Here is a 25,413-nt window from a genome sequence, read left to right on the forward strand (position 1 = left end):
CTTCCCTCGCTCCCTCAGTGCCCTGCCACAGCTGGCCACTGCCATGTTCTGCCCTCTCCCTGAATAATTGGGAAAGCTTATGTTCAGCACACATCATAGTGGGTGGTCGAACTCCGAAGGGGACAATTTGCATATTAGCTTTTTATTATATAGTATATATAGAATAGAGCAGTGGTCAGCAAACCTTGGCTCACGAGCCACGTTCGGCTCTTTGGCCCCTTGAATGTGGCTCTTCCACAAAATACCTCGTGCGGGCGGCACTCACATACAATTCGACTTAAACTTCATGGCCCATGAGCAGAAGTCAATTTTCAGCCTGGGCAAGTCTATTTTGAAGAAGTAGAGCCACACTCAAGGGGCCAAAGAGCCGCATGTGGCTCCCGAGCCACGGTTTGACGACCACTGGAATAGAGTATAGGCAGGGGCAGTTGGAGTCTGGAGGCCTAGACCAAAGCAGCATCAGAATAACTTTTCTTTTTTTTTTTTTTTTTTTAATATATTTTATTGATTTTGTACAGAGAGGAAGGGAGAGATAGAGAGTTAGAAACATCGATGAGAGAGAGTCATCGATCAGCTGCCTCTTGCACACCCCCTACCGGGGATATGCCCGCAACCAAGGTACATGCCCTTGACCGGAATCGAACCCGGGACCTTTCAGTCCCCAAGCCGACGCTCTATCCATTGAGCCAAACCGGTCCCGGCAGAATAACTTTTCTATAATAATACTGAAGTGGCCGAAACCGGTTTGGCTCAGTGGTAGAGCGTAGGTCTGGGGACTGAAAGGTCCCAGGTTCGATTCAGGTCAAGGGCATGTACCTTGGTTGCGGGCACATCCCCGGTAGGGGGTGTGCAAGAGGCAGCTGGTCAATGTTTCTCTCTCATCGACGTTTCTAGCTCTCTCTCTCCCTTCCTCTCTGTAAAAAATCAATAAAATATATTTTAAAAAAATAATACTGAAGTGCAGTTGTGAATGGGTTAATGAAGACTGGTGGGTCAGGCTCCCCGATTGAAATTTTTTAATGGAAAAAGAATGAGGTTTTGGTTCTTCTGACAGGGAATCATCACTAGGCACCATTTTATGGTCCTTTTAACTCTCAAAACAATCACCCCAAGCAGGTATTTATCTCCTTTCGCAAAGGCTTAAGAAAGTGAAGCAATTTGCACAAAGCCCCGCAGTCAGGGGCTGACCCAGATACCGTATCCATCCCGCCACCAGCGTGTGACTCTAAGGCGGGGCTAGTGCGCCAGAGTCGCTCGCAGGGACTCACCGCTCTTTCCACCACCAACCGGGGCAACTTCCGGGAGGTCGCCCGGAAACGTCATTGCGCTTGCGCCGTCTCGCCCATGACGTCACGATCCAATCCCGCCCCTTCTGGAACGCGGACCTGCGGAGCGGGCCGGCGGCCATTTTGTGAAGCGGCGAAGGAGGTGGTGGCTGCTCTAGGCTCCGGGAAGCCGTTTCGCGTAGGGGCAGTCCGCCGCGGGCGGAGCCACTCTCTTGGGGAGTAACTCGGCTCTGGGTTCGGGTGCCGCGCAGTTCTCCCCGGTAAGACTCCCGCAAGCCCCGGAACTGGCGGGGCTGTGCGGGGCTCGAGCCGCCCCTTGGTGGCCCGGGGCGGGGCCTTCGGAGGCCTCGCAGCCCGCCGCAGCCCGCCGCAGCGGGCGCCCCACACAAAAGGGTCGGGTGTGACTGCTGGCCGCCTCCTTGCACCTCTGAATCCCGAGAGTATTCCAGAAGGATGCCAGAGACGATGGGTCTGCTTCCGGAAGGGGAAACGAGGCTGTAGGGAGGGCGCCCTATGGTCTGAGAGGGGGCCGGCGTTGGGTGGCCCCGCGGCAGAGAACGCTTACCCACATCCTCCGTGGAGCGAGGTTTTCCAAGCCCCCAAAGGGGGTTAGGGATTATAACTACCTTTCTGGGCCCCGGAGTGAGGGGCTAATCATGGTGAGGACACTTCCTCCACCCGAAGTGGGAAGGAGGCCGGGTGGCTTATCAGGAAAAGGGACTAGACTCAGGGCACCTCTGCGGGGAGGAAGCTGTAGCCGGTCCTTTCCTAGGAGTCTAGGAAAGAAGTTTCCGAGCTGGCCGTTTTCGTGGCCTGGAGGTGGAAGGGGTTGCAGTTGAAATGCTTCCAGAGCCCACGTTGGTATCCCTTTAAGAGGGCGCTTTTGATGCAGAGTGAGTTTTCGTTGGTGGAGGCTGGTCCTGCTGCTCTGCAGCCACGTGAAATGTGTGGGAGGAGCCTTCCGGACCTACGGCTTAGTGACTGCGATGGACGCTGGTGCAGACGCTTAACTGCTAGATTGTAATCGTACGGGCTTTATGTGCGCCACCAAAGGGTGCCTTATTGTGAAAAATCCGAGGGTTATTCTGGTTATTGGGCGCTAAGGCGTATGCCGGGGGTGGTTGTTATACTGGGAGTTGCAGGCTCTGTAGAAGAGATTTTTGGACTCTTAAAATCCTCCTTTGGTCCAGGATTCCCAGAGATGACCCGATGTAAATTGGGGTTGTTGGCAGGAACCATTCTGTATTATTCAAGATTAGGGTGATGCTATGCAGTATAACTGGGGGGGAAATTGCAGTTGAAGTTTTGTTGGGGAGACATGTGATGGAAGTATTTCTCTTAGAGTTCCTTGCTTGACTGGTTTAAAGTGGTGCTTTTTTTTGGCAAATGCAGTGTTAGGAACATGAATTGCCTTGGACTTTGGTGAATAGTTCATATTAATGCGTTTTAGAGCATTTTCAGTTGAGAAAAATTCTACAAGTCTGGACATAAAGGTCGATCTTACTTTGTTTTAATTACAGAAATACAAGACTGGTTGTACTTGATTTTGAAATTTGGTGGCTTTGATAGAACGGAGAATTTCTGGACGTTGTGGAAAGTAATTATGTTAAGGTATTTTCCAAGAATATTAAAAAATTGGGGAAGAATTGTTATAGGTGATTAAAATAATTTTATGGTAATTTTTGAAGAAAATGAAGTGTTTAGTGTGTTTATATAAAAGTAGAGGATGTGCTTATATTGCTGGAATTTTATTTTGAACAAAACGGAATGCATTTTTATATCACCTTTATATGCTCCATCAAATGTTTGATAATGCTGTTTATAGGTTGTAATGCACAATTTCAATTTTTCTTATGTTCATATCTGTTAGGTGAAACTTGAGAAACCATTGTGGTAGTTACTTGGAACATATTGTTATGTGCTAATTGCAGTATAATTCAGGCTTTCACTTTATTTGACATGCCAAATGTTTTGATTGTTGCTTATTGAGAATTTGGGGGCTCTTGGTACAATTTTTTATATGAAACTTGATTTTGTGGGCAGTGTGTTCTAGGAGTTGAAATCCAGTGACAATTTAATAATGTTTTTATTCCATTTTGTAAAGACCCACTCCATCATTCAGTTAGATTAATATTTTTGTGTGTGGATGTTAGAGAAAGAACTTATAAGTGTTAGTAGTGGTTGCACAAAAGATTTTTAATTTTAAAAATATATTTTATTGATTTTTTTTTTTTTACAGAAAGGAAGGGAGAGGGATAGAGATTTAGAAACATCGATGAGAGAGAAACATCGATCAGCTTCTTCCTGCACACCCCCCACTGGGGACGTGCCCACAACCAAGGTACATGCCCTTGATCGGAATCGAATCTGGGACCCTTCAGTCCGCAGGTGGGATGCTCTATCCACTGAGCCAAACCCACTAGGGCACAAAAGATGATTTTAGATACCCCTCCCCAAAAAGTACTTAATAAATGTCCAGGGGATAAATGAATATTGCTAATTGTTTTAGGTCAACTGTGCATCTAATTTATAGTTATCTGATTTTACTATCACCACTCCTATACCTTTTGGTTTGCAGAATTTAGTTAATTAAATTTAAAGGCAGCTTTTAACATCTTAATATTAATAGCGAGGGTGAATGAGGTCTGCTAGGTTAGAAATAGTATTGTTACTTTGAAATTTAAATCTAGTAAGATAATGAATATTTTTGTTGGCATTTGGGGGGTATTATAAAATTTAATATTATAGTCTTTTTCATGAGGAATAAATATCTTATTTAGAAATGTCTTGATTTGCTGCCTTTGAATATTGACTGAAGACTAATGGGAAAGTGGTCTATCAAAGGGAATATCTCCCTCAGTATTAGAATTGTTTCATTAACACTGATCCCAGAATCTGAAATGTGATCCATTTGAGGATGGGAACAAAATCAAGTGGATGAAGCTGTATTTTTTTGTTTGGTTGGGTTGGTTTTCTTTTTTTGTAATGACTACCATAATTTAATCATGCTGCTTATAGTGTTATGCCCATTATAATTGGTTCTCTGTTGCTTATCTCTGAGGTGAACATTTGAGAGGTACTGGTTTTTGTTTCTTTTAAATCTGAAGAACTTAGCTCTGCTATACTCTGGTTCTTGTTATTTAAAGATTGTTGAAGAAAGTTAAAATTCACTTTTGGATATTTATTACCAGATGAAGAGTGAAAATGGTTAAGTTTGTGCTTTGGCTTGCTGATAAAAGAGGATTGTTGTCAGACATTTTATTCTGAAATTTCAAGTGATTGGGATGACTAGTAAATAAAATCTGCCCTCTCATAATAATTTCTGTAGCAGATATTTGTAACTTGCGCATTTATGTATGTGGTATTTGTAAAACTGAAGCAAGACCACTGTTAAGACTAATTCCTTAACATAAAGTGGAAAAATTTACTAAAGCTTTATTTAAAAAAGTGTGTGTGTGTGTATGTATGTATGTATTAAAATTGATTTCAGAGAGAAAGGGAGAGGGAGAGAGGGATAGTAACATCAATGATGAGAATCACTGATCAGCTGCCTCCTGCATGTCCCTCACTGGAGATTGAGCCTGTAACCTGGTATATGCCCTGACTGGGAATTGAACTGTGACCTCATGGTTCATAGACCGATGCTCAACCACTGGGCCATACAGGCCTGCTTAAAATAAGCTTTAGATCTGAAATGTAGCAGTGGGCTTAATGGTAGATCAGGCCTATTTTCTCCTTCCCTACATTTATGCTCTAGGCATACGTAAAAAATGTATTTGCATAGAATTGTTTTAGTCTTATCCTGCTAAAATTAACCAAAGTTTAAGGTGATTGGAGTGGATTTTTCATTTTGATATCCTGCATTCAGTTGCTGGCTGACATTTGGAATGAGTAGGCTTCCTGGAAAACAGTGATGCCTTTGTTAAATTATGGTGTTCTTTACAAAGTGAGGTGTAGAAAGCAAAAGAACTTTAGTTCTCAGTTTATATACCTTGCTCTTTGAAGGTGGAAGTGTAACAGCAAGAGTAGTGAAAATCTGGCTTCTGGCCTGAACTTCTTGTGTACTTTTCTTTGGTATGGGATGAGATGAAATTCACAAATTTCTGTCTAGATTGATTTTGTTTTTTATTTATTTTTGTTTTATCCTTTTTTTAAAAAAAAAGATTGATTTTGCACTTTATATTGAACACACAAATCTTGAACTAGGCGTTTAACAAGTTCAACTGAGCCTTGGAATTTTTCCTTGTGGAATGAGATGTTTTCTCCTTTTTACAGTGATTTCTGGCAATTCTGTAAATACTTCTGGGAATAAACCTGGTATGTTCCTTTCCTGGTGGACATAAGGTGCTTTCTCAGGTCAGGAAAGGAAGAGACAAAGGCATGTTTCCCTTACCCATAGGGCATATGTCCTGGGCCCACACAGCTTTTTAATTATAATCTCCTGTAGTGGATCATTTGTTTATTACAAGTGCTTATCTAGAAAATTACCCTGGTTCTTTGGCTCAAAGTCTTCATGTAAAGCAAGCTTTTTGTTTCACATTTCCCTTTGTGGCTCGTTTAAATGAAGAGTTTGAAGACTCTTTAGATTTCATTAGAATCAATTTATACAATATAGCTTTTGAAGACATTGTTTAAAAGTTATTTGCATAGCTCTTGGTGGCAAAACAATCTCAATCTCACTGTTTTTGAGTAATTAGAGTAGTTACTTAGATGATTAGTTTGTCCTTTAGAAAAGTTGGGAGTATCACTAAAATTTTTTAATGTTTTGCTTCTTGTGATATTAAGTTGACTGGTGGTATCTTGATCTTGAAAGATAGTAGTTTAAAATGAGCATCATTATAATAGCAATCTTAATACCCAACATGACAATTTTCTTGTATTTTATTTATTTGAATTAAAAATGACCTTTTGAGTCTAGTTGTCAAATCATTTGGTCATTTATATTGCTTGTGAATTGTTCATTACTTCACCAGTTTGGGAAAAATTCCAGTGAAAGATGAGTGATCTGTTTTTACTTTGGGAAGTACTCTTAATATCCCAGATGTTTTTAGGGATTTCTAGAAATAAGTTTCTTGGGACTGTTTTGGTGTTAAAAGAAAAACCACTTTTCCTTAATATTTTGAACCCCAGTAGTTTTAACTTGGTATTGGTTCTTACAGCCAGACTTGTCTCATTTTTTATGTTTGATGCTATTTTGGTGCAAAAGAAAATACACGGAAAGAGTTATTGCAGTAATTTTCATCGGTATCCTTGAATTGATTGTTCTGGAACTGTTATGGTACGAACTTGTTATTGTGCTTTTTCATAAAAATTTGGTGAGAATCTGAGAAAATAGTTTGTAGTTGGACTTGGGATAGGGAATTTTCTGGACTGCTTTAAATTAGGTGATAAAAGCACTTTCCTGCTGTGATGCTGAGAGTTTTATGACTTTAAGTTTTTAATTCTTGGGCTAATTTGTGACACACTCTTGATATTTATATAATATTTTGAGAAATACTCTAATTTGAAAGCAATACTGAGTAAAAAGCACATATAGAATTTTGGTATATGTCTTCTTCCTTTCCTCCTCCTTTTTATATACATTCTAATAATGTACTCTGGTTTCAGATTTACCTTGGTAATGTACAGTTCAGTGTGGCCTGTGCGTGTTTTGTGTTTCCTGCATTGATTTTTGCCTCCATTTATTCTCTATTGCAGTCTAAAAGTTGGTTTTAATTGGTTGCCCACAGGATTGACATGGCCTCTACTTCTTGTTAAGAAAATACATCTCTTGTTTTATCAGGTAAGAGATTTTGAATAGAGGGTTTGCTTTTATACAAAATAAAATGAGATAGCTTATTAAGTAACAAGAAAATATGTGTAGTAAATTGTGTGGGTTTTTTTGTGTTTTTTTTTTTAACAAGTTTATCTAAAAGATAAAACAAGATAGGGGTGGGATAGGGATGGGTTGGGTACCATGATGGAGGAAGTTATTTCTTTCTTTGGTAGTCAGTTTCATAGGGATGCATTTCTCCTGCTGAATTCCTAATTAGGCAGTAAGTAGCTGCTTTCTTTCCCCCTCAATAGCATGTAGATTAATTACAAATACAGGTGCTTGTTATTGGTATGGTTTTTAAAATATTTCTTAGAAGTATAGGCATAGATAATGGATCATATGTTTTAGAATACAAATTTTTACTTCAATGGAACCTCAGTAATTGGAATCTAACCCTCTTATTAAATAACCAAGATAGGCTCCAGATAGTTTGAAATGATATTAGTATATCTGTCAAAAAGGTGTACTTAGTTGCAGAATAGCACATCTTATTTCATATTTTTTAGACCTAAAAATGTTTTCTATGTGGCTTTATGAAAAAATCTTGTGCTCTACTTTGATTTAGTCCTCAGCCCTTTTCTAGCTGATAATCGGGGTAGATGTTGAATATCATGTTTTCATGTGTACCTTGTACAGAGTTTAACTAAATCCCTTGACTTAGTAGCAAATGGTTTGAAGACATTCTGTGTATGTTACTTTAACCCTGTGTTTAATTCTTATGTTCTTGGGACCATATCAAGTCCCCATTTTTATTGTCCCAATGCAAACTAACACCTCTTTCTTAAATTGTTTTGGATACATAGAACACTGATGATGCTTCCTCCGTAGATAGTGATTAAATGATTAAGCATTTTTTGAAGTTGAACAGGAATGCTGTCTCAGTTTTGTTTGCATATAGCCAATATTGTAGAGTCAGGAATGTAATGACTTGGATGCTTCTTAATGAACTTCTTGATAGAGACAGCTAAATAGTAAATAAGGATAAAAAGAGTCTCTTGGTGTGATTGTTTTTTAGTATATTTCTTGTCAACTCTTACAGACCAGTTATAAAAACTTCTCCATTCACCAGTTTCTGATGTTTTATAATGGTCTCACAAGAGGATTTTCTGTTTGCTAGTCCACCTTTCAGGATTAAATTTGAAGGTGGTATGTGTGTGCTTACTTATGTGTGTGTGTAAAAACTGTCAGAGCCAAATAATGTTTCTCCTTTCTGTACAGCAGTCATAATATTGAGCTATAATTACAGATTTTTTTTTGCAGTGAGTTACTATTTATATAATATTTAACATTGAAAAACTTCTTTCATAGAGTTGTGGAGTTTTTTAAAAATATATATTTTTATTGATTTCAGTGAGGAAGGGAGAGGGGAGAGAGAGAGAAACATCAATGATGAGAGAGAATCATTGATTGGCTGCCTCCTGCACTGCATGCCCCACACTGGAGATGGAATCTGCAACCTGGGCATGTGCCTTTGACTGGAATCAAATTCAGGACCCTTCAGTCCATAGGCCAATGGTTTAATCCGCTGAGCCAAACCAGCTAGGGCGAGTTGTCGAGTTTTTAGAGTTTGCAACAGGAAACTTTGCTCTTCTAATGCTCTCATTTGAGAAGACAAAACTAAAGTTCAAATATTTTATGATTTCCCTGAGGTCATAGAGCCTGTTTAATAGCTTCACATATATATATATATTTCTTGTTGTTTATCCTCACCCGAGGATATTTTTCCATTGATATTTTTAGAGAGAGGGAAAGACAGAAACATTGATGTGAGAGAAACACATCTATTGGTTGCCTCCTACACACTTCCAACCAAGATCTGGGCTGGGGAGGTTTCTATTTAAAGGTTGATTTTTAAGATGGTTTGGGCAACATCCTATGATGTTGAGGACATAGTTGAAATTAATATTTTTCCAGTGCCAATAATTTGTTGTGTGTCGCTTTACAAAGACCTGCCATTGGCATTTATTCATATAAGCCATAAAAACTGAAATTTTACTTGAATCTAGGAGAAAGTTTTGGTGTGTTTTTTTTTTTAAAACCTTTTATTGTTCTTTTACGGAAAGGAAGAGAGAAGGATAGAGTTAGAAACATTGATGAGAGAGAAACATCTATCAGCTGCCTCCTGCATATCCCCTACTGGGGATGTTCCCACAACCAAGGTACATACCCTTGACCTGAATCGAACCCAGGACCCTTGTTCGCAGGTTGACTCTATCCATTGAGCCAAACCAGACAGGGTAAGAGAAAGTTTTTGAAAAAAAATATTTCAAATTGATTTTTAGAGAAGCGATAGAGAAACATCAATATGTGAGAGGGAAAAACGTCCCTGAAACCTGGCATGTGCCCTGACTGGGAATCAAACGGGCAACCTTTTGGTTTATGGGTCAATGCCCAACCAATTGAGCCATACCTGACAGGGTAAGAATTAGATCAGACTCTTTTATTAGACATTATCTAAGGAGATCAGTGAGAACCTGGAAATTTCACAGGAGTTATGTTGGGTCAGAGACTAAGCAATCACTGACTAAAGTTCATACTCTAGTTGTTCTAAAACAAAAAATTACCTCTTTTCCATTATCAGCTCTTATGAGAAAAACAAAACATTTTTAAACATTTTTTTTAACGGAAGGTTTGGGAATGAGTTATTGGACCTGAATTTTAATTAAAATAGCCATGATGAATGGTACTGTAACCAAGTTCTACTTTTTGAAGTGAATATAGGTAACTAAGATTTTGGCTATTTTATTCAGTATTTCTTAAGGATTCTTAGCATTTATTAGCCTTGTTTGTAATAAATACTTTTATATGTAGTCTTCTTTAATAAATAAAGCTGCAAGGAAGATTGAAAAGTTGTAGGGTAAAAAAATGGAGTCTGTTCTCATTTGAGATTTGAAACTAATGTTGAATATTATTTTTAATTAATTAGTTTCTCTTTTTGTTGGATTTTAGATTGAGCTACATAAAAGGACACAGATAATTCTGTAAAGTTGTCAGGTTTATAAGGAAGATTCTAAGCCAGTTTTAAATATTAACTTTGATGGATCCTTTGGATATTTTCCCCCTATAGATTATTGAATTTGTTTCCTGATTTGATGTATACATTTCTTTTAAATCTTAAGTCTTATTTAATCATGGTCTGAATGATGTAATTGGTGATTTACTGTCCTGTGGTTGTTTGTTTTTTTTTCCCCCTGAAATTTTGAGTCTTGGGGCTGAACTTCTAATTGTTTCCAGAATTCCTTTTGGAAGTTGAAATTGTCTAGGTTTTACATTGTAAATGGTACATGAAGCTCAGTTTTTAGAATATTCAAATTTTTTTTAAAAACTACATTGCTTGTGATAGTTTGAGGGATTATTTGAGGGCCTAATGTGGTAGCTGGTCATTCTTGTAGCTAAAAACTTGGTGTGATAAACAGGAGTCTGACCTGGCCGTTGCCTTTTCTCATCTGCAGGTGTGTGTGGTTTCAGCGCAGCATGGCTGTGGTCATCCGTTTGCAAGGTCTCCCAATTGTGGCGGGGACCATGGACATTCGCCACTTCTTCTCTGGATTGACCATTCCTGATGGGGGCGTGCATATTGTAGGGGGTGAACTGGGTGAGGCTTTCATCGTTTTTGCCACTGATGAAGATGCAAGGCTTGGTATGATGCGCACAGGTGGTACAATTAAAGGGTCAAAAGTAACACTGTTGTTGAGTAGTAAAACGGAAATGCAGAATATGATTGAACTGAGTCGTAGGCGCTTTGAAACTGCCAACTTAGATATACCACCAGCAAATGCTAGTAGGTCAGGACCACCACCTAGCTCAGGAATGAGTGGCAGGGTTAACTTGCCTACAACAGTACCCAACTTTAATAACCCTTCACCCAGTGTAGTTACTGCCACCACTTCTGTTCATGAAAGCAACAAAAATATACAGACATTTTCCACAGCCAGCATAGGAACGGCTCCTCCAAATATGGGGACTTCATTTGGGAGCCCAACGTTTAGCTCAACCATTTCGAGCACAGCCTCGCCAATGAACACAGTCCCACCACCACCAATTCCTCCAATCCCAGCGATGCCATCTTTGCCACCAATGCCATCCATTCCCCCAATACCAGTTCCTCCTCCAGTACCTACATTGCCTCCTGTGCCTCCAGTGCCCCCAATTCCCCCAGTTCCTTCTGTGCCACCCCTGACTCCACTGCCACCCATGTCGGGCATGCCGCCCTTGAACCCACCACCTGTGGCACCTCTGCCTGCTGGAATGAATGGCTCTGGAGCACCTATGAATCTGAACAATAACCTGAACCCCGTGTTTCTGGGTCCATTGAATCCTGTTAACCCTATCCAGATGAATTCTCAAAGCAGTGTGAAACCACTTCCCATCAACCCTGATGATCTGTATGTCAGTGTGCATGGAATGCCCTTTTCGGCAATGGAAAATGATGTCAGAGATTTTTTTCATGGGCTTCGTGTTGATGCAGTGCATTTGTTGAAAGATCATGTAGGTCGAAATAATGGGAATGGATTGGTTAAGTTTCTCTCCCCTCAAGATACATTTGAAGCCTTGAAACGAAACAGGATGCTGATGATACAACGTTATGTGGAAGTTAGTCCTGCAACAGAGAGACAGTGGGTAGCTGCTGGAGGCCATATCACTTTTAAGCAAAGTATAGGACCCTCTGGACAATCCCATCCCCCTCCTCAGACACTTCCCAGGTCAAAATCGCCCAGTGGGCAGAAAAGGTCAAGGTCAAGATCACCACATGAGGCTGGTTTTTGTGTTTACTTGAAAGGGCTACCATTTGAAGCTGAAAACAAACATGTCATTGATTTTTTTAAAAAGTTGGATATTGTGGAAGATAGTATTTATATTGCTTATGGACCCAATGGGAAAGCAACTGGTGAAGGCTTTGTGGAGTTCAGGAATGAGGCTGACTATAAGGCTGCTCTCTGTCGTCATAAACAATACATGGGCAATCGCTTTATTCAGGTTCATCCAATTACTAAGAAAGGTATGCTAGAAAAGATAGATATGATTAGGAAAAGACTACAGAACTTCAATTATGACCAGAGAGAAATGATGTTAAATCCGGAGGGGGATGTCAGCTCTACCAAAGTCTGTGCTCACATTACAAATATTCCATTCAGCATTACCAAGATGGATGTTCTTCAGTTCCTAGAAGGAATCCCAGTGGATGAAAATGCTGTCCATGTTCTTGTTGATAGCAATGGGCAAGGTCTAGGACAGGCATTGGTTCAGTTTAAAAATGAAGATGATGCACGTAAGTCTGAACGCTTACACCGTAAAAAACTTAATGGGCGAGAAGCTTTTGTTCATGTAGTTACTCTAGAAGATATGAGAGAGATTGAGAAAAATCCTCCTGCCCAAGGCAAAAAGGGGTTAAAGATGCCTGTGCCAGGTAATCCTGCAGTTCCAGGAATTCCCGGTGCTGGAGTGCCTAGTGCCGGAATGCCCAATGCAGGAATGCCCAGTGCCGGAATGCCCAGTGTTGGAGTGCCCGGTGCAGGAATGCCTGGTGCCGGCATGCCTAGTGCTGGAATGCCCAATGTGGGAATACCCAATCCTGGGATGCCCAACCCGGGGATGCCCAATCCAGGGATGCCCAATGCGGGGATGCCTAGTGCAGGAGGTGAAGAGCATGCCTTCTTGACTGTAGGACCTAAGGAGGCCAGTAATGGGCCTCCATTTAATTTTCCTGGTAATTTTGGTGGGCCAAATGCTTTTGGCCCACCACTGCCTCCTCCAGGATTAGGAGGAGCCTTTGGTGATATTAGGCCTGGTATGCCTTCAGTTGGAAATAGTGGTTTGCCTGGTCTGGGACTGGATGTTCCAGGTTTTGGAGGTGGACCAAATAATTTAAGTGGGCCAGGGTTTGGAGGGGGTCCTCAGCATTTTGGAAATGGCCCTGGTAGCTTAGGTGGTCCCCCAGGCTTTGGAAATGGCCCTCCGGGTCTTGGAAATGCCCCTGGCCATTTGAGTGGGCCACCAGCTTTTGGGCCTGGGCCAGGGCCCGGGCCCGGGCCTGGTCCAATCCATATTGGTGGTCCCCCTGGCTTTGGATCTAGTTCTGGAAAACCAGGACCTACAGTAATTAAAGTGCAGAACATGCCCTTTACTGTGTCTATTGATGAGATTTTAGATTTCTTTTATGGCTATCAAGTGATCCCAGGTTCAGTTTGTTTAAAATATAATGAGAAAGGTATGCCCACGGGAGAAGCCATGGTGGCCTTTGAATCTCGGGATGAAGCCACAGCTGCTGTCATTGATTTGAATGACAGGCCTATAGGCTCAAGGAAAGTAAAACTTGTATTAGGTTAGCTGTTCAAATCAATTCTTTGTAGGTTAGATATTCATAGTGTTGTGATTAATGCATCCAGATTGTTTTCCTAGTATTTCCAGGTTAGAACCTGTGGATTGTTTTTATTGCATATAGATTGGTTTTCATAACATAGAGCATTGGTTGACTGTTTACAGAAGACTCACAACCAGGATAACATTGCTGTATGTTATAGTAAAACTGTCTGGAAAGAACACAAAAAATGATTTTGGCATACCATTAGAGAAACGATTTGTAAAACTCAAATGACGACATAAAGCTTATCAAGGAGTCTAGATTGGTTTTGTTTTGTACCATATGGGATGAAGAAAATAGAATTGTCAATAGAGCTCATTAAGGGTGCTTGTGCCAGCTGCTGAAAAATAGATGTTGGTTACTCTTGAAATTTGGTTTAAAGCTGGACAGATTTGCTTTGTTATAGGATCAAAGCTTTGTCTAAAGTCTTTATTTTCTTTTAAAATTAAATAAAATCTCTGTATACAGATTCACTGTATGTACCTTTATTGCTTTTTGAGGGTTCTTACTGTATAGACAGTCCTGCTTCTGAAGTTGCTGCTTTGTTTGCCTAACCCACTCATTTGTAAATGAGCAGAACTGTTTTGTTATATATATATATTTTTAATATAAACTCCACACTTGGTTTGTGCTATAACCTTGAATTTTGGTTTCTGATGTCATACTTAAAACTGTGGAATAAGACTTTGCCACAAAAATAAAATACGGAGTTCTCCACCTACCAGAGCCTTTTTGGTTTGACTGCCAACTTTTAGTTCAGTCAGTTTAAAAATTATTCATGATGCTTGGATGGCTTCAAAAACTAGAAACTGCTTTTATAATAATTGTTTAAGATTCCTGATTTGAAGTCAAGTCTGTGATGGACTAATGTTCTGCCAATTTCTTTCTGTCCCAAATTTATTAAATTTTGGCCTATAACTAAATTGTCCATTTATAAGAAAGAAAATTATTGTATCTAGGTTTTTAAAATTGAAGTTGAAATCGTTAACTGTGTTAGCAATAGTGTTGTAGAATTAAAAAATATATAAGCTGGTGTGTAGATTCATATGCATTTAATCCTATTACTTTTGGAGGCTTTTGGTCTAGTATGATCAGGAGCCTGTTTACAAAAATTCTCCATACAGAATATAAATACAGCTGCCAGAGGGAAGAGAATTGAGACTCCTTGCCCTTTCATATTATTTTCTTTGGCATTCAGGATACCAAAGCAGGATGATCACATGGGTTCTGGTCGATATAAGTGTCCTTGTCATGAAAAACATTTGCCTTACAATGTCTTCAATGTCTTGCTCACTGCGACAAAGGCTTTACTTATGGTTACTTTCCTTCTTAGCGAAAATATTCTAAGGAACTGCCACGTAATAAACATGGTTGGAATGGGGGATTGGAGAGAGATGAAAAACAAATTTTGTCTTTTACATGGGCCTCTGTGTTGATTTAAAACAGCATCAACATTTCCTAACAAATCAATGTACTTACAAAGGGGTCAGCCTTTTAAAAGAAGTATTTCGGGGGGGGGGGGGGGTTGTGGAGTACTTTTTTGTGTTGCAAGTCAGTGGAACACTGAAATACACGCGTCGTATAATAGTGGCGACAATTTCATTTTTTGTGTTAAGATTTGGAAAGCCTATCATTACTATAATCTTAGAAGATTGACAGTACAGGATTTTTGTTTAGGGAAAGGATTGGTTAGACTTTTTAAAAAAGACATGGCTGTGTTGTGGATCTTGATAATTCACAAATACAAATTTGCTTTGACAGATAACTAGATATTGCCTCCTCAATTAAAAAAAAAGCAATATGATGTTTGTATATGCTGTTCAACTTAAGTTTTCTGTTAAGTAATCATTTCTCATACCAAGGACAGAGTGCAAAAAACTTCAGCACTGTTTATAGGAGTTTGATTTCAACTGCAGATTATTTTCCCCACTGGAAAGCTGACAATTTTTATTTTTTTAAAATTGGTTGAAGATGAAAGTCTTTTATCTTTTTTCACAATTTATTTTGGTCCTTTGTTCATACATTCTTATTAAATATTTCACATCTTTTATTGCAACCATTTTGTTATTTCTACATCTCAGATAAATGCTGAGAAGGAAAACTTGATTTTGTTCATCAAATTAAATTAAGAAAATAGTGGTTGTTTAGAAATTGGAGAGAACTGTTTCATATTTGGTTGAATCACAGCAGTGCTTTTGTTGTGAAATGTAATTAAATGCTTTGCCCTTTGGAACTTGATTTTTGTGTATCTGAGACATTACATATTACATTGGTAACTGCTAAGCATACTATTCATCTTGTGCTGGGCATTGGAGTTTGAGTTTTAAAAAATACTTGAAAATATGTTTTATGGAACTATTCATACCTCTTTTTTGCACATTTTCTTACATGGACTAGGTTTTGGGTGGTAATTTACATTTTCTTATTTGCTTTGTATGATATGAAGGATTTGTAAAGCTTTGCTCAAAGTTGTGTGCATTTGTAAACATATAATTTAATGTGTAAATTTTATTGTCTGTTTTGGTGACTGACATTAATGGAAGAGAATCTTTTCCATTAGGTTTAATATTTTTTCTACATCGTCCCCCCCTTCTCCCAAGCTGATGGTGTGTGCATGCATGGGGGTGTGTGTGTGTCTGGTGGTGGTGGTTTTGAATAGTTTAAAGGATTAGAGAAATCTACAAAATTATAAGTAAACAAATTTGTAAATTTTTCTGAACTTTAATGAAACATTTAGTTCACAAGCAAAATTTGAAGGTGTGTTTTGGATATACACTATAGTTTGGATATGCAATTATTAGCGACTTTTTAAAAAGTGCAACACTGTTTAGTGGAATGTAGTTTCTAGCTTTGTGCTCAGTTACCAAAGCAATGCAATGTTAGTGAAATTGATTTATATTTTCCCTGGGAAACTTTCTTTAAAACTTCAGAGAGTAATATTTAGCGTAATCATGTCAGTTTTAAGCCACTGGATAAAAATCTAGTGCTGTGTTTGGAAGTAAGCACACACATTCTGGGTGGAAATACCTTGGATAAAAATAAGGATACATGAAATCCTTAATCAAACTCAGAGTCCTTTTATTGAATTCTGTCATTGTGTACAAGTGTGGGTCAACATTTAAAAATAAAATCGCTCTTTAGTTTCAGGAACATTTAAAAAGCAAGTAAAGAAAATACGAAAATTGCTGTTAGTCAAATCTTTTAGAAATAATTTCTGGCAGTGATCACTTTTAAAATTACCACTCTTGCTCAAACTTCTACACTTAAATAGTTTCACTGACAGTTCTGTAGTGGTTCATACTTCAGAAACCAAACAATAAAATGACTCATTGCCAGTATGGCCAAAAATTGCCAACAAATATGGCCTTGGCATCATTCAGCAGGGGTTTTTGTTTATAAAGATGAAGTCTTGGATACTGTTCAATAAACTTGTCACAAAATAAAACAGGCTGATGCTTTCAATGCTTTAATTATACAAGATACTCTAATGAGCTATACCATCAGGTTTTCATGTGTGTGTGTGTGGTTTTTTTTTTTAACGCCTGAAAATATTTTGTGCCTTTGGAAAGGTGGACTTGGAGATCTTGGAGATAGCAGTTGTTGCTTATCCTTGTCCACTAATGCAGAAGTATGGGAAGAAGAGGATTCCTTGGAACGGCAGGGAGGAAACTTGATTCTAGGTTGAATCTGTGGTATTAACCCTCTAAGACTTTTATTATATGTTTTGCTAGCAAGCCCAGTTCATTATGTGGACTCAACAAGAAACCAGATGCTCCTTTTCCCAAGAGTCTTAAAGCGGGCTGTGAATTGTCTTTTTAAAAAACTGATAGGAAATGGGAAAAGAAACATTCAGAATACATTACCAATCGCATATACCTTAAAAGTTTGTTTTTCCTTCTTGTTTACTTGTGTGTGTTTTTTGTGTTTTGTTTTGTTTTTTTTGCGCTAGTGTATTTGAGGTGGGAAAAAGGAGAAAGAAATCAAAAATCTTGCTGCTCTGACATTGATGCTCTGGTTTTGTTCCTTCCACGTTTATTCAATTTCTACTGAAATAAACAAACATGAAAAGTTTTCATAAGCTCCATAAGGTCCTTTAAAGAAAAATAAAATCTGGTTTAGAGTTGCAGAGAAATTTGTGAGCTATTTCTTTTAACCAAAGCTTTTGAAAAATATAACTTTTGTCATTTTAGCCTGTATTTGAGTTTAAATATCTAGATTGTATTAGAAGGGAATAGACTGGACAGCTCTGGGTAGTTGGTGAGCTATTTTAAAACTGAAGGTTCAACTAAGCATTTGAAAAATCACAGAGTGCAATCAGCTGCCTACAGAGATCCAGAATGGCCTTTGTGATCTTAAAGAAGTGAACTGTGTGCTAATAAGTCCTTTTCTTGTTCAGGTGAGATCATTCACTTCTATCACTCACTGTCCATTTTTCAACATTTTGTTACAAGGAATAGTTTATCAGTTATGTGCATCCCCACCATTCTCCTTATTTCCCAAAAGTAGAGCTTTAATGGGATATGATTCAATGGGAACTTAAGGCTGTCCTTTTTAATTAAAAATTGTTTGATTTCAGTGTCATCTTTTATAACAAAATCTGATCAATTCAAATTACTGTAAAATGTTCTGGAAAGAGTACTCTGGTGGTGGCACAGTTCTCTGATGCTGTAGGACTTTTCTGGGAAAACCCTTCTGTTCAACAACATAAGCAAGTTCAACTCTTAATGGTGCCTGCTCACATGAAGGTTAATTCTTTGCTGTTCTTGGATTCTTGTTGCCTTGATCTACTTTGTGCCAGAGAATTCATAAGCATCCTAGATTTGGCTTCTTTCTGGATCTGCATAACTAGCAACAAACAACTAAGGTGGCACTGCTGTTCTAAAGAGTTCAGAAGGGGCAAAAAGCCACCTGCTGCTGCAAGCATCCTAGACAGAGGGCAGCACTCTTAGAAATCTGAGGGTAGGAAATAGTGCTGGGGAAATCTCATTAACTATATTCCTTGAGTTTTGTCATGAGGCCCTTAGGCCTTCTCCTAATAAAAAATGATAGGTCATAGGACTAAACAAATACCAGTTGTTGAGAAGTGGTTAAGTGGCACAGCAGAACACCGGAGTTGCTACCCCAGCTATTCCAGAGATCTGGACTCTGAAATTTAATAGTTTCAAGTCTCTTTTCCTGGTCAGTAACTGAAGCTTGCTGTTTAATGTTAAGAGAAGGAGGGGTGCCGAAACCGGTTTGGCTCAGTGGATAGAGCGTCAGCCTGCAGACTGAAAGGTCCCAGGTTTGATTCTGGTCAAGAGCATGTACCTTGGTTGCCAGCACATCCCCATTAGGGAGTGTGCAAGAGGCAGCTGATGGATGATTTTCTCTCCATGTTTCTCTATCCCTCTCTCTAAAAAATCAATAAAATATATATATTTTTAAAAAGAGGGGTGACTATTTGGGGGAAAATAGAGCTATGACCAGCAGAGAACATAATTCAATATGGACAGTCAAAGATGTTGAATGAGCATAACACATCCCAGGAGTGAGCTGTCCTGTATTAAAACAGGCTATTTAATTCCTTCTCAATTCTAATGTTGCCAGTTTCCCCCCTTTTACCCACTTACATAGTAAATCTCCTGGTAACCAGGACTATGAGTTTTACTTAAATGGAAGCCCCCTCACTGCTATCTCTAGCCCTAGCTTCTTAAAGAGTGAAAGAGGCATGAGCTCACACAGGACTCCTGATTAATGAATAAGATTACCCACTTAGTCACTTGTGCTGTAAATCAAATGTAACAACCACATTTGTGCTACAAGTCATTTGATAGTCCTCACAGATGGGAAAACTTAAAAGAAATTCAACTACTCAAAAGGAGTCTTAAGTCATACTACCTGGTGCTATTGATGATTTCCTTTTTCCTTTTCCACTTGGAAGTGAATTAATGCCACTACACTCCCACACACATTGGTTTGTAATACATAACTCCCTTCTGTGGTGTGGGTCTGTGGGGCCAAAAGGTTCTCCGCTATGGATCGGGCTAAAGTGGGAAAACTGAGGTTCCTCTTCCTACTGAAGTAGATACTGCCAGTTACCTCTGCTTCTATGACTATTGAATCGACAGGTTGGAATTGGGAACATCTGTTGCCTCCCAGCTTTTAAGACAATTTCACATGGATATACACTCAGCCAGAGCTGAAACCTTGCTAATTAAGTTTTGAGCAGTGTTGTGCACTTAGCACTTCGATGCTGTGTTATAAAAGGAAGCAAAATTAAGTGCCTGTTTTTAAAGACTTTAAGATCTTAAGTTACACAGATAAATGTGTGGTTGCACTAGGCATGTATGCGATAAACTTATGTCTCACAGGAACTGTATAAAGGTTTTCTTGGCCAACTGCTAAATGCTCAGTCAGAAACAAGTATAATGGGAGCCTTGTTTGTTACTTGAGGGAAGGCATGATGTCTAACCAAGGTTTGTGGGGGAGGGTGCAATATGTTAATTTAGTAAAATGAAATAATGAAAATTGTGAGGGAACATAGTATCACTTTCTAAAATAGTGTTTGTCCTGGAAGCTTTTAAAGTCCTATACAGTAGCATAGCCTGAGGTCCCCACAGCCCAAGTAATCTCAGCAGGGTAGGTAGGCAGGAAAGGGTTGGCTCTAGAGGGATAGAACCTTTAGTCTTCTTAATAACCTTTTGAATACTGTCAAATCATTTTTTATAAATGCTCCAAGACATTCATAAATACTTCAGAATTTCCCCATCAGTTTAACTACTTATATTCAGTTGACTACCTAAAGTTTATTTCTCTAGTTTTGGATCGGTTTGATATAGAATTTTTAACTTTTTTTGTATAAAATGTTAATCTTGTGGTCCTTGTTCTAATGGAAGATTTTTTAATTTTATTTTATTCTTTAAAATACATTTTATTAATTTTTTACAGAGAGAAAGGGAGAGGAATAGAGAGCTAGAAACATTGATGAGAGAGTCATCAATCAGCTGCCTCTTGCACGCCCCCTACTGGGGATGTGCCTGCAACCAATGTACATGCCCTTGACCGGAATCGAACCCAGGACCCTTCAGTCCGCAGGCTGACGCTCTACCCACTGAGCCAAACCGACTAAGGCTATTTGTTTTTCTTCAGTCAAATCTTTATTGTTGAAAATATTACATATGTCCCATTTCTCCCCTACGAATCCCTTCTAGTTCTCACTCCCCAGGCCTTCACCACCATGTCCATGGGCCATGCATATAAGTTCTTTGATTAATCTCCCCCTGTCCCCTGGGAAATCTAGTAATTTGAACCTTACTTAAACTAAAGAGAGAGAGGTTAGTGGAACTCAAAATTTTGGTCTTGCTACCTGCTCTACTGCTTTTTCTGAGTGATTGCTGTCCTACACTGCAGTTTGAGAATTTCACTAGGAGAGAAAAGGAGGAGGGGTCTCCATTTTCTCTTGGAGAAAGAGGGTCTTCATTTCTTCAGTAGGTTCCCTAGAGCAGGTAGACCAGAAGCATTCCTCCTGGGTGTCCCATGAACCAACAAGTAGATCAAGATATCACAAAAGGACCTGTACATATAGAAGCCTAAGCAACCATTACAAACAAATACCCAGAACGACTGGTCGGCCAGTCACTACGAGCGGGAAGGAGGAGAGGGGGAGGCAGAAAACTGCACAGTGGCAGGGCGCCGATGCAGCTTAGCATGCAGTGTCTGCTCCTTCCGTGCGTGGCCTGGTGACCATTGCCTCCTCTCCTGACCCCGCTGGGGCCTTCGGGTCCCGGGCGAGGATGGGAAACCGGGATTGGGTGATGGCAGACACAGCACCTTTCCCAGGGGGGCCAAGGGCCAGCTCCCTCCTTGGGGGCTGGTGACCAACCTCCCAAGATCTCTGGCCCCAGCCAGCAGGCCCCAGTTGGCCCCGATTGCCAGTCAAACCTGGTGACTCACCCGTGTATGAATTGGTGCACTGGGCCTCTGGTTCATTGATAAGCACCAAAAGTGTAGCAGTTAGCACACATTGGGCACTTTGCTGTGCCAGACAGGGCCACTTGTCAAGGTTGACCTCATTTAATCCTCACAACCTGGTAAAGTTGGCAGCATTATTATCTCCACTTACAGATGGGGACATCCAAGCACAAGAGGAGCAAAGTAACTTGCCAAAGGTCTTGTTGGTAGTAAGGTGTGGAGAGAGATCATAGGCTGCCTGCATTACTCTAGGCTGAACCCCTCCCTCAACTGTTCCTGGCTCTTGTGAGACAATGTGGAAGGCCATTGGCAGCACTTTGCTGTCATGGGTCTTGAACCTGCTCTAGTGCTCCAGGGTTTGTTTTAAAGTAGTCAGGTGGAGGCTTTGTGTAAACACATTCAGAGTCATTGGGCAGAGAAGCTCCCGCTCCAATACAGTCCTATCGCTCCAATACAGTCCTATCGCTCCAATACAGTCCTATGGCTCCAATACAGTCCTATCGCTCCAATACAGTCCTATTGCTTGACGCGGAGGGTTCCTCCTCAGTTTGCTTTCTTCCATGTGTCCAGTTCTCTACTCAAGCTAGGTTCTCTTTGAAAAGTTGTACAGATTGGATTTGTTCAACTTTGGGTTAAGTGTTGTGGGGACATTGGAGTTGGATCAATGGTTTCCAAACCTTTTGACCATCACAGAATATAACAGGATGGGAAACAGTTAATCATATTTCCCACTTTTCACTTTTTGTGTGAAGGTGCACATTTTAACCTTTATGCTATTGCCAAATACTGCATAGCAGATGGATCTAAACCAAATTAATGCTTAAAATTTTCATTTATAAACAATTTTTTAAAATTTATCTTTATTGTTGATACTCTATAAGCCAGTTTTTGTAGCTGTTAGTCATATGTATGGATAAAGAATGTATTGGGGTTTTTTAAAATATTGATTTCAGAGAGGAAGGGAGAGAGAGAGAGAAACAGTAATGGTGAGAGAACCTTCGATTGGCCGCCTCCCACATGCCTCATACTAGTGACTGAGACCACAACCTGGGTATGTGTCCTTGACTGGAATTGAACCCAGAACCCTTCAGTCTGCAGGCTGACACTATCCACTGAGCCAAACCAGCTAGGGCAAGAATGTGTTGTTTTATAGTACTGATTTGCATATTTGGTTTAGTTTGTGAGTTAAAAGAACTGTCAGTTTGTGATGACCTATGAGGTCTATGGATTTAAATCTGGGAAATCCCTGAGTTATAGAGGCAAAAGAAAGAATGAAAAAAAAATTGTCTACCCTCTCCATGAACTTATATTTTTATTTATTATTATTATTTTATATATATTTTATTGATTTTTTTACAGAGAGGAAGGGAGAGAGGGATAGAGTTAGAAACATTGATGAGAGAGAGTCATCGATCAGCTGCCTCTTGCACGCCCTCTACCGGGGATGTGCCCACAACCCAGGTACATGCCCTTGACCGGAATCAAACCCAGGACCCTTCAGTCTGCAGGCCGACGCTCTATCCACTGAGAGAAACCGGTTTCAGCTATTTTTATTTTTTAAAATATATTTTATTGTTTGTATTTCTTTTTATAGAGAGGAAGGGAGAGGGATAGAGAGAAACACCGATCAGCTGCCTCCTGCACACCCCCTACTGAGATATGCCTGTAACCAAGGTAAATGCCCTTGACCGGAATCGAACCTGGGACCCTTCAGTTCACAGGCCAGTGCTCTATCCACTGAGCCAAACCGGTCAGGGCTCCATGTCCTTTTAGTAGGCAGAGAAGGAAAGGAAGAATGGTGATGGTAGGCATAGTTTGTCTTTTCAATCTCATAGGAAGAGAGTACAGTGAACTCGGGATAAAACAGACTGATTTGGGTAACGGGGTTTTCATTAAAGTCCATTATATAATAAAGTAGGTTTTCTGAATGCCATTGTTAAAAAAATTGACACATTAGTTTATTTTACTTATAGACACGTTTGTGTAATTAAAATTATGTATGAAAAGCTTAATTTCACAGAAAAGTTTTCTGTATATTCATTACTATAATTTTAAACTTATATTGAATAGGTCTAGTAAATGGGTGCATTCACCAGTCATCGAGAGTAAACAAATCCACGTGGCTGGGGCATTGCTTATCAGATGTTAGAACACTGCAGAACATCAGGGCAGGAGTTAAAACTCCTGCAGAAAGTCATGCCAGGCAACAACAAAATCAATTACCTTGTGCTATGCAGTGTGAGCACATGCTAATCATTTACAGAACATGTTTACAAGTGGTGTTCTTGGTTTTAAATATGTAGACTATGGTTGTAGATATGTCATATTTATGTCAGAAAAATGACTACAGTATTATTTTTCAATCTATGGTCTATTTGCTAAAATGTATTCAAGACAGTGAATTATAAGCAAATCTTGGCTTAAAGTGTTTTAATACAATAAACAGAAACTGGGAATTTTGTCCATTAAATCCAAAGTTTATTAAATCAAGGTCTGCAAAATTGATGGTTTACTGTATCCATGGGTGCTCTTCCACCCATTGTGAACCTATGGAGAATTTCCTGATTGTCTTTCAAGACTTGATCCAGCATCTGAGCTGCGCCAACCTGGCAAGGTAGGCAACAGGAGTGAAACATGGCGTTGGTTTGCTGAAGGAGCACTCTTGCCACCCAGACACTGGCATTCTATTCTTCGTCCTCACAGTCTGGAAATGGGATTGGAGGCTGGTGCATCTTTTCTTGGTAGGCTTTTGGGGAACAAGGCAGTGTGACTCCTAAGCATAAAGTACTGATGAGTTTCAGCTCAACTGGCACTGAATTGGATCTAGGAGAAAAGATCTACTTTTGGATTTATGAAGAGCAGAGATAGACTTTCCCAAGGCAGGGGAGAATATGAAGGGCAGATTACTCCCTATTGGCATAGTGGAATTCCCTGTCAACAGTGGTATGCTGGTCAACAGGCTAGCTAGGGGAAGAGAAGGCTTCATTTTTATCATTGTCCAATGTCTGTGGTTTAAAACTTACCTAGGCCATTTGCTTATAAAATTTCTTAATATTTAACAGTTATCTCTTGCAAACCATACGTGCCTGCTTTGGCACACTGCTGCAAGCCTCCCTCAGGCATTTTGAATTCTCATTATGTGCACAGTTTTGTGCTGTGTGACATAGGAGATGCTGAAGTATCATCTAAGTTTATTTCTTTGACGGGCAGAGGATTGGAAACATTAACAATACAATTGCAGCATGGATTGAGTATAGTAGTCCAGAGTGAGATATTGAGTACTGGTGGGATCATGAAAAGGAGAGCATGTGAGAACTAAGCTTGAAGGATAATAGTTAACACTCATTGGTAATAATAGTGCCAGATTCTGTACTAACCTTCTTTCCTACAGTATTTGTACAAATCTTCAGAAATAGGTAACATCGCCCACTTTACACCTGAGGATCTTGAGGTTAGAGAGTATTTTGCCCAAGTTACATAGGTAAGATATCATTCTCATAGGTGAGTGGTAGTTTCTTACTGGCCAGGAAGGAGTGAGGCCAGTATTTGGAGCCTAGTCACTTCACTGCAGAACCCATGCCCTTGCCCACACATCAGATTGCTATCTATATTATAAAAGGCCAGTGGCCGGAATGACCAAACGATCAGTCACCAGGAGGTGCATAGAAGGGTGTCTCGGTGCAGCGGAGCTGTGGTCTCGTGTGATTTCACACACTGGGCCTCTAGTCGAATATAAGAAGAAAGCTTCTTTTAGGAGAGAAAATGGTTATAGCTCCAGCCCAAAGTTCTAGACTAGGTGGGAGTCAGAATATTTGAACTGTATTCCTCGTTTTTCTTAACCATTTATATGACCTTAGCCAAGTCACATCTTTCCTCTCCTCCTTAAATTGAAGGACTTGGATTAGATGGTCATTCAGTTCCTTTTAATTTTTGACAGTTTTGTGAATTCTAAGTTGTAAAAATGAGAATGAGCCCCATTGGGTGGCTCTGTTGTTTGGAGT

General features: G+C 39.7%; 2 protein-coding genes across 10 annotated transcripts in view; both read left to right on the forward strand.

Annotated features, from left to right (window-relative positions):
• Positions 1-8,472, forward strand: part of RBM39 (RNA binding motif protein 39) — a 60,754-nt gene extending 52,282 nt beyond the window's left edge. Inside the window, exon 16 of one of the 2 annotated variants that reach the window (XM_045574705.1) lies at positions 8,420-8,472. In XM_045574705.1, coding sequence (XP_045430661.1) covers positions 8,420-8,446 — 27 coding nt within the window. In that variant the 3' untranslated portion in view covers positions 8,447-8,472. Of the gene's footprint in view, positions 1-485; positions 535-8,419 lie in introns of those variants that run through there. The other variant, XM_036418007.2, reaches the window with a different exon arrangement.
• The window catches only part of LOC118707556 (RNA-binding protein 12), a 43,332-nt gene that overhangs the window by 4,410 nt on the left and 13,509 nt on the right, over positions 1-25,413 (forward strand). The window contains exons 1-3 of one of the 8 annotated variants that reach the window (XM_036417996.2): positions 1,366-1,546; positions 7,016-7,068; positions 10,554-15,160. In XM_036417996.2, the coding sequence (XP_036273889.1) occupies positions 10,576-13,428 (2,853 nt within the window). In that variant the 5' untranslated portion in view covers positions 1,366-1,546; positions 7,016-7,068; positions 10,554-10,575 and the 3' untranslated portion in view covers positions 13,429-15,160. Of the gene's footprint in view, positions 1-1,365; positions 1,547-6,983; positions 7,069-10,553; positions 15,161-25,413 lie in introns of those variants that run through there. The other 7 variants (XM_036418000.2, XM_036417997.2, XM_045574701.1 and 4 more) reach the window with 7 other exon arrangements.

The sequence above is a fragment of the Pipistrellus kuhlii genome, unplaced genomic scaffold, assembly GCF_014108245.1.
Source record: "Pipistrellus kuhlii isolate mPipKuh1 unplaced genomic scaffold, mPipKuh1.p scaffold_m20_p_6, whole genome shotgun sequence".
In the NCBI taxonomy this organism is placed as follows: Eukaryota; Metazoa; Chordata; class Mammalia; order Chiroptera; family Vespertilionidae; genus Pipistrellus; species Pipistrellus kuhlii.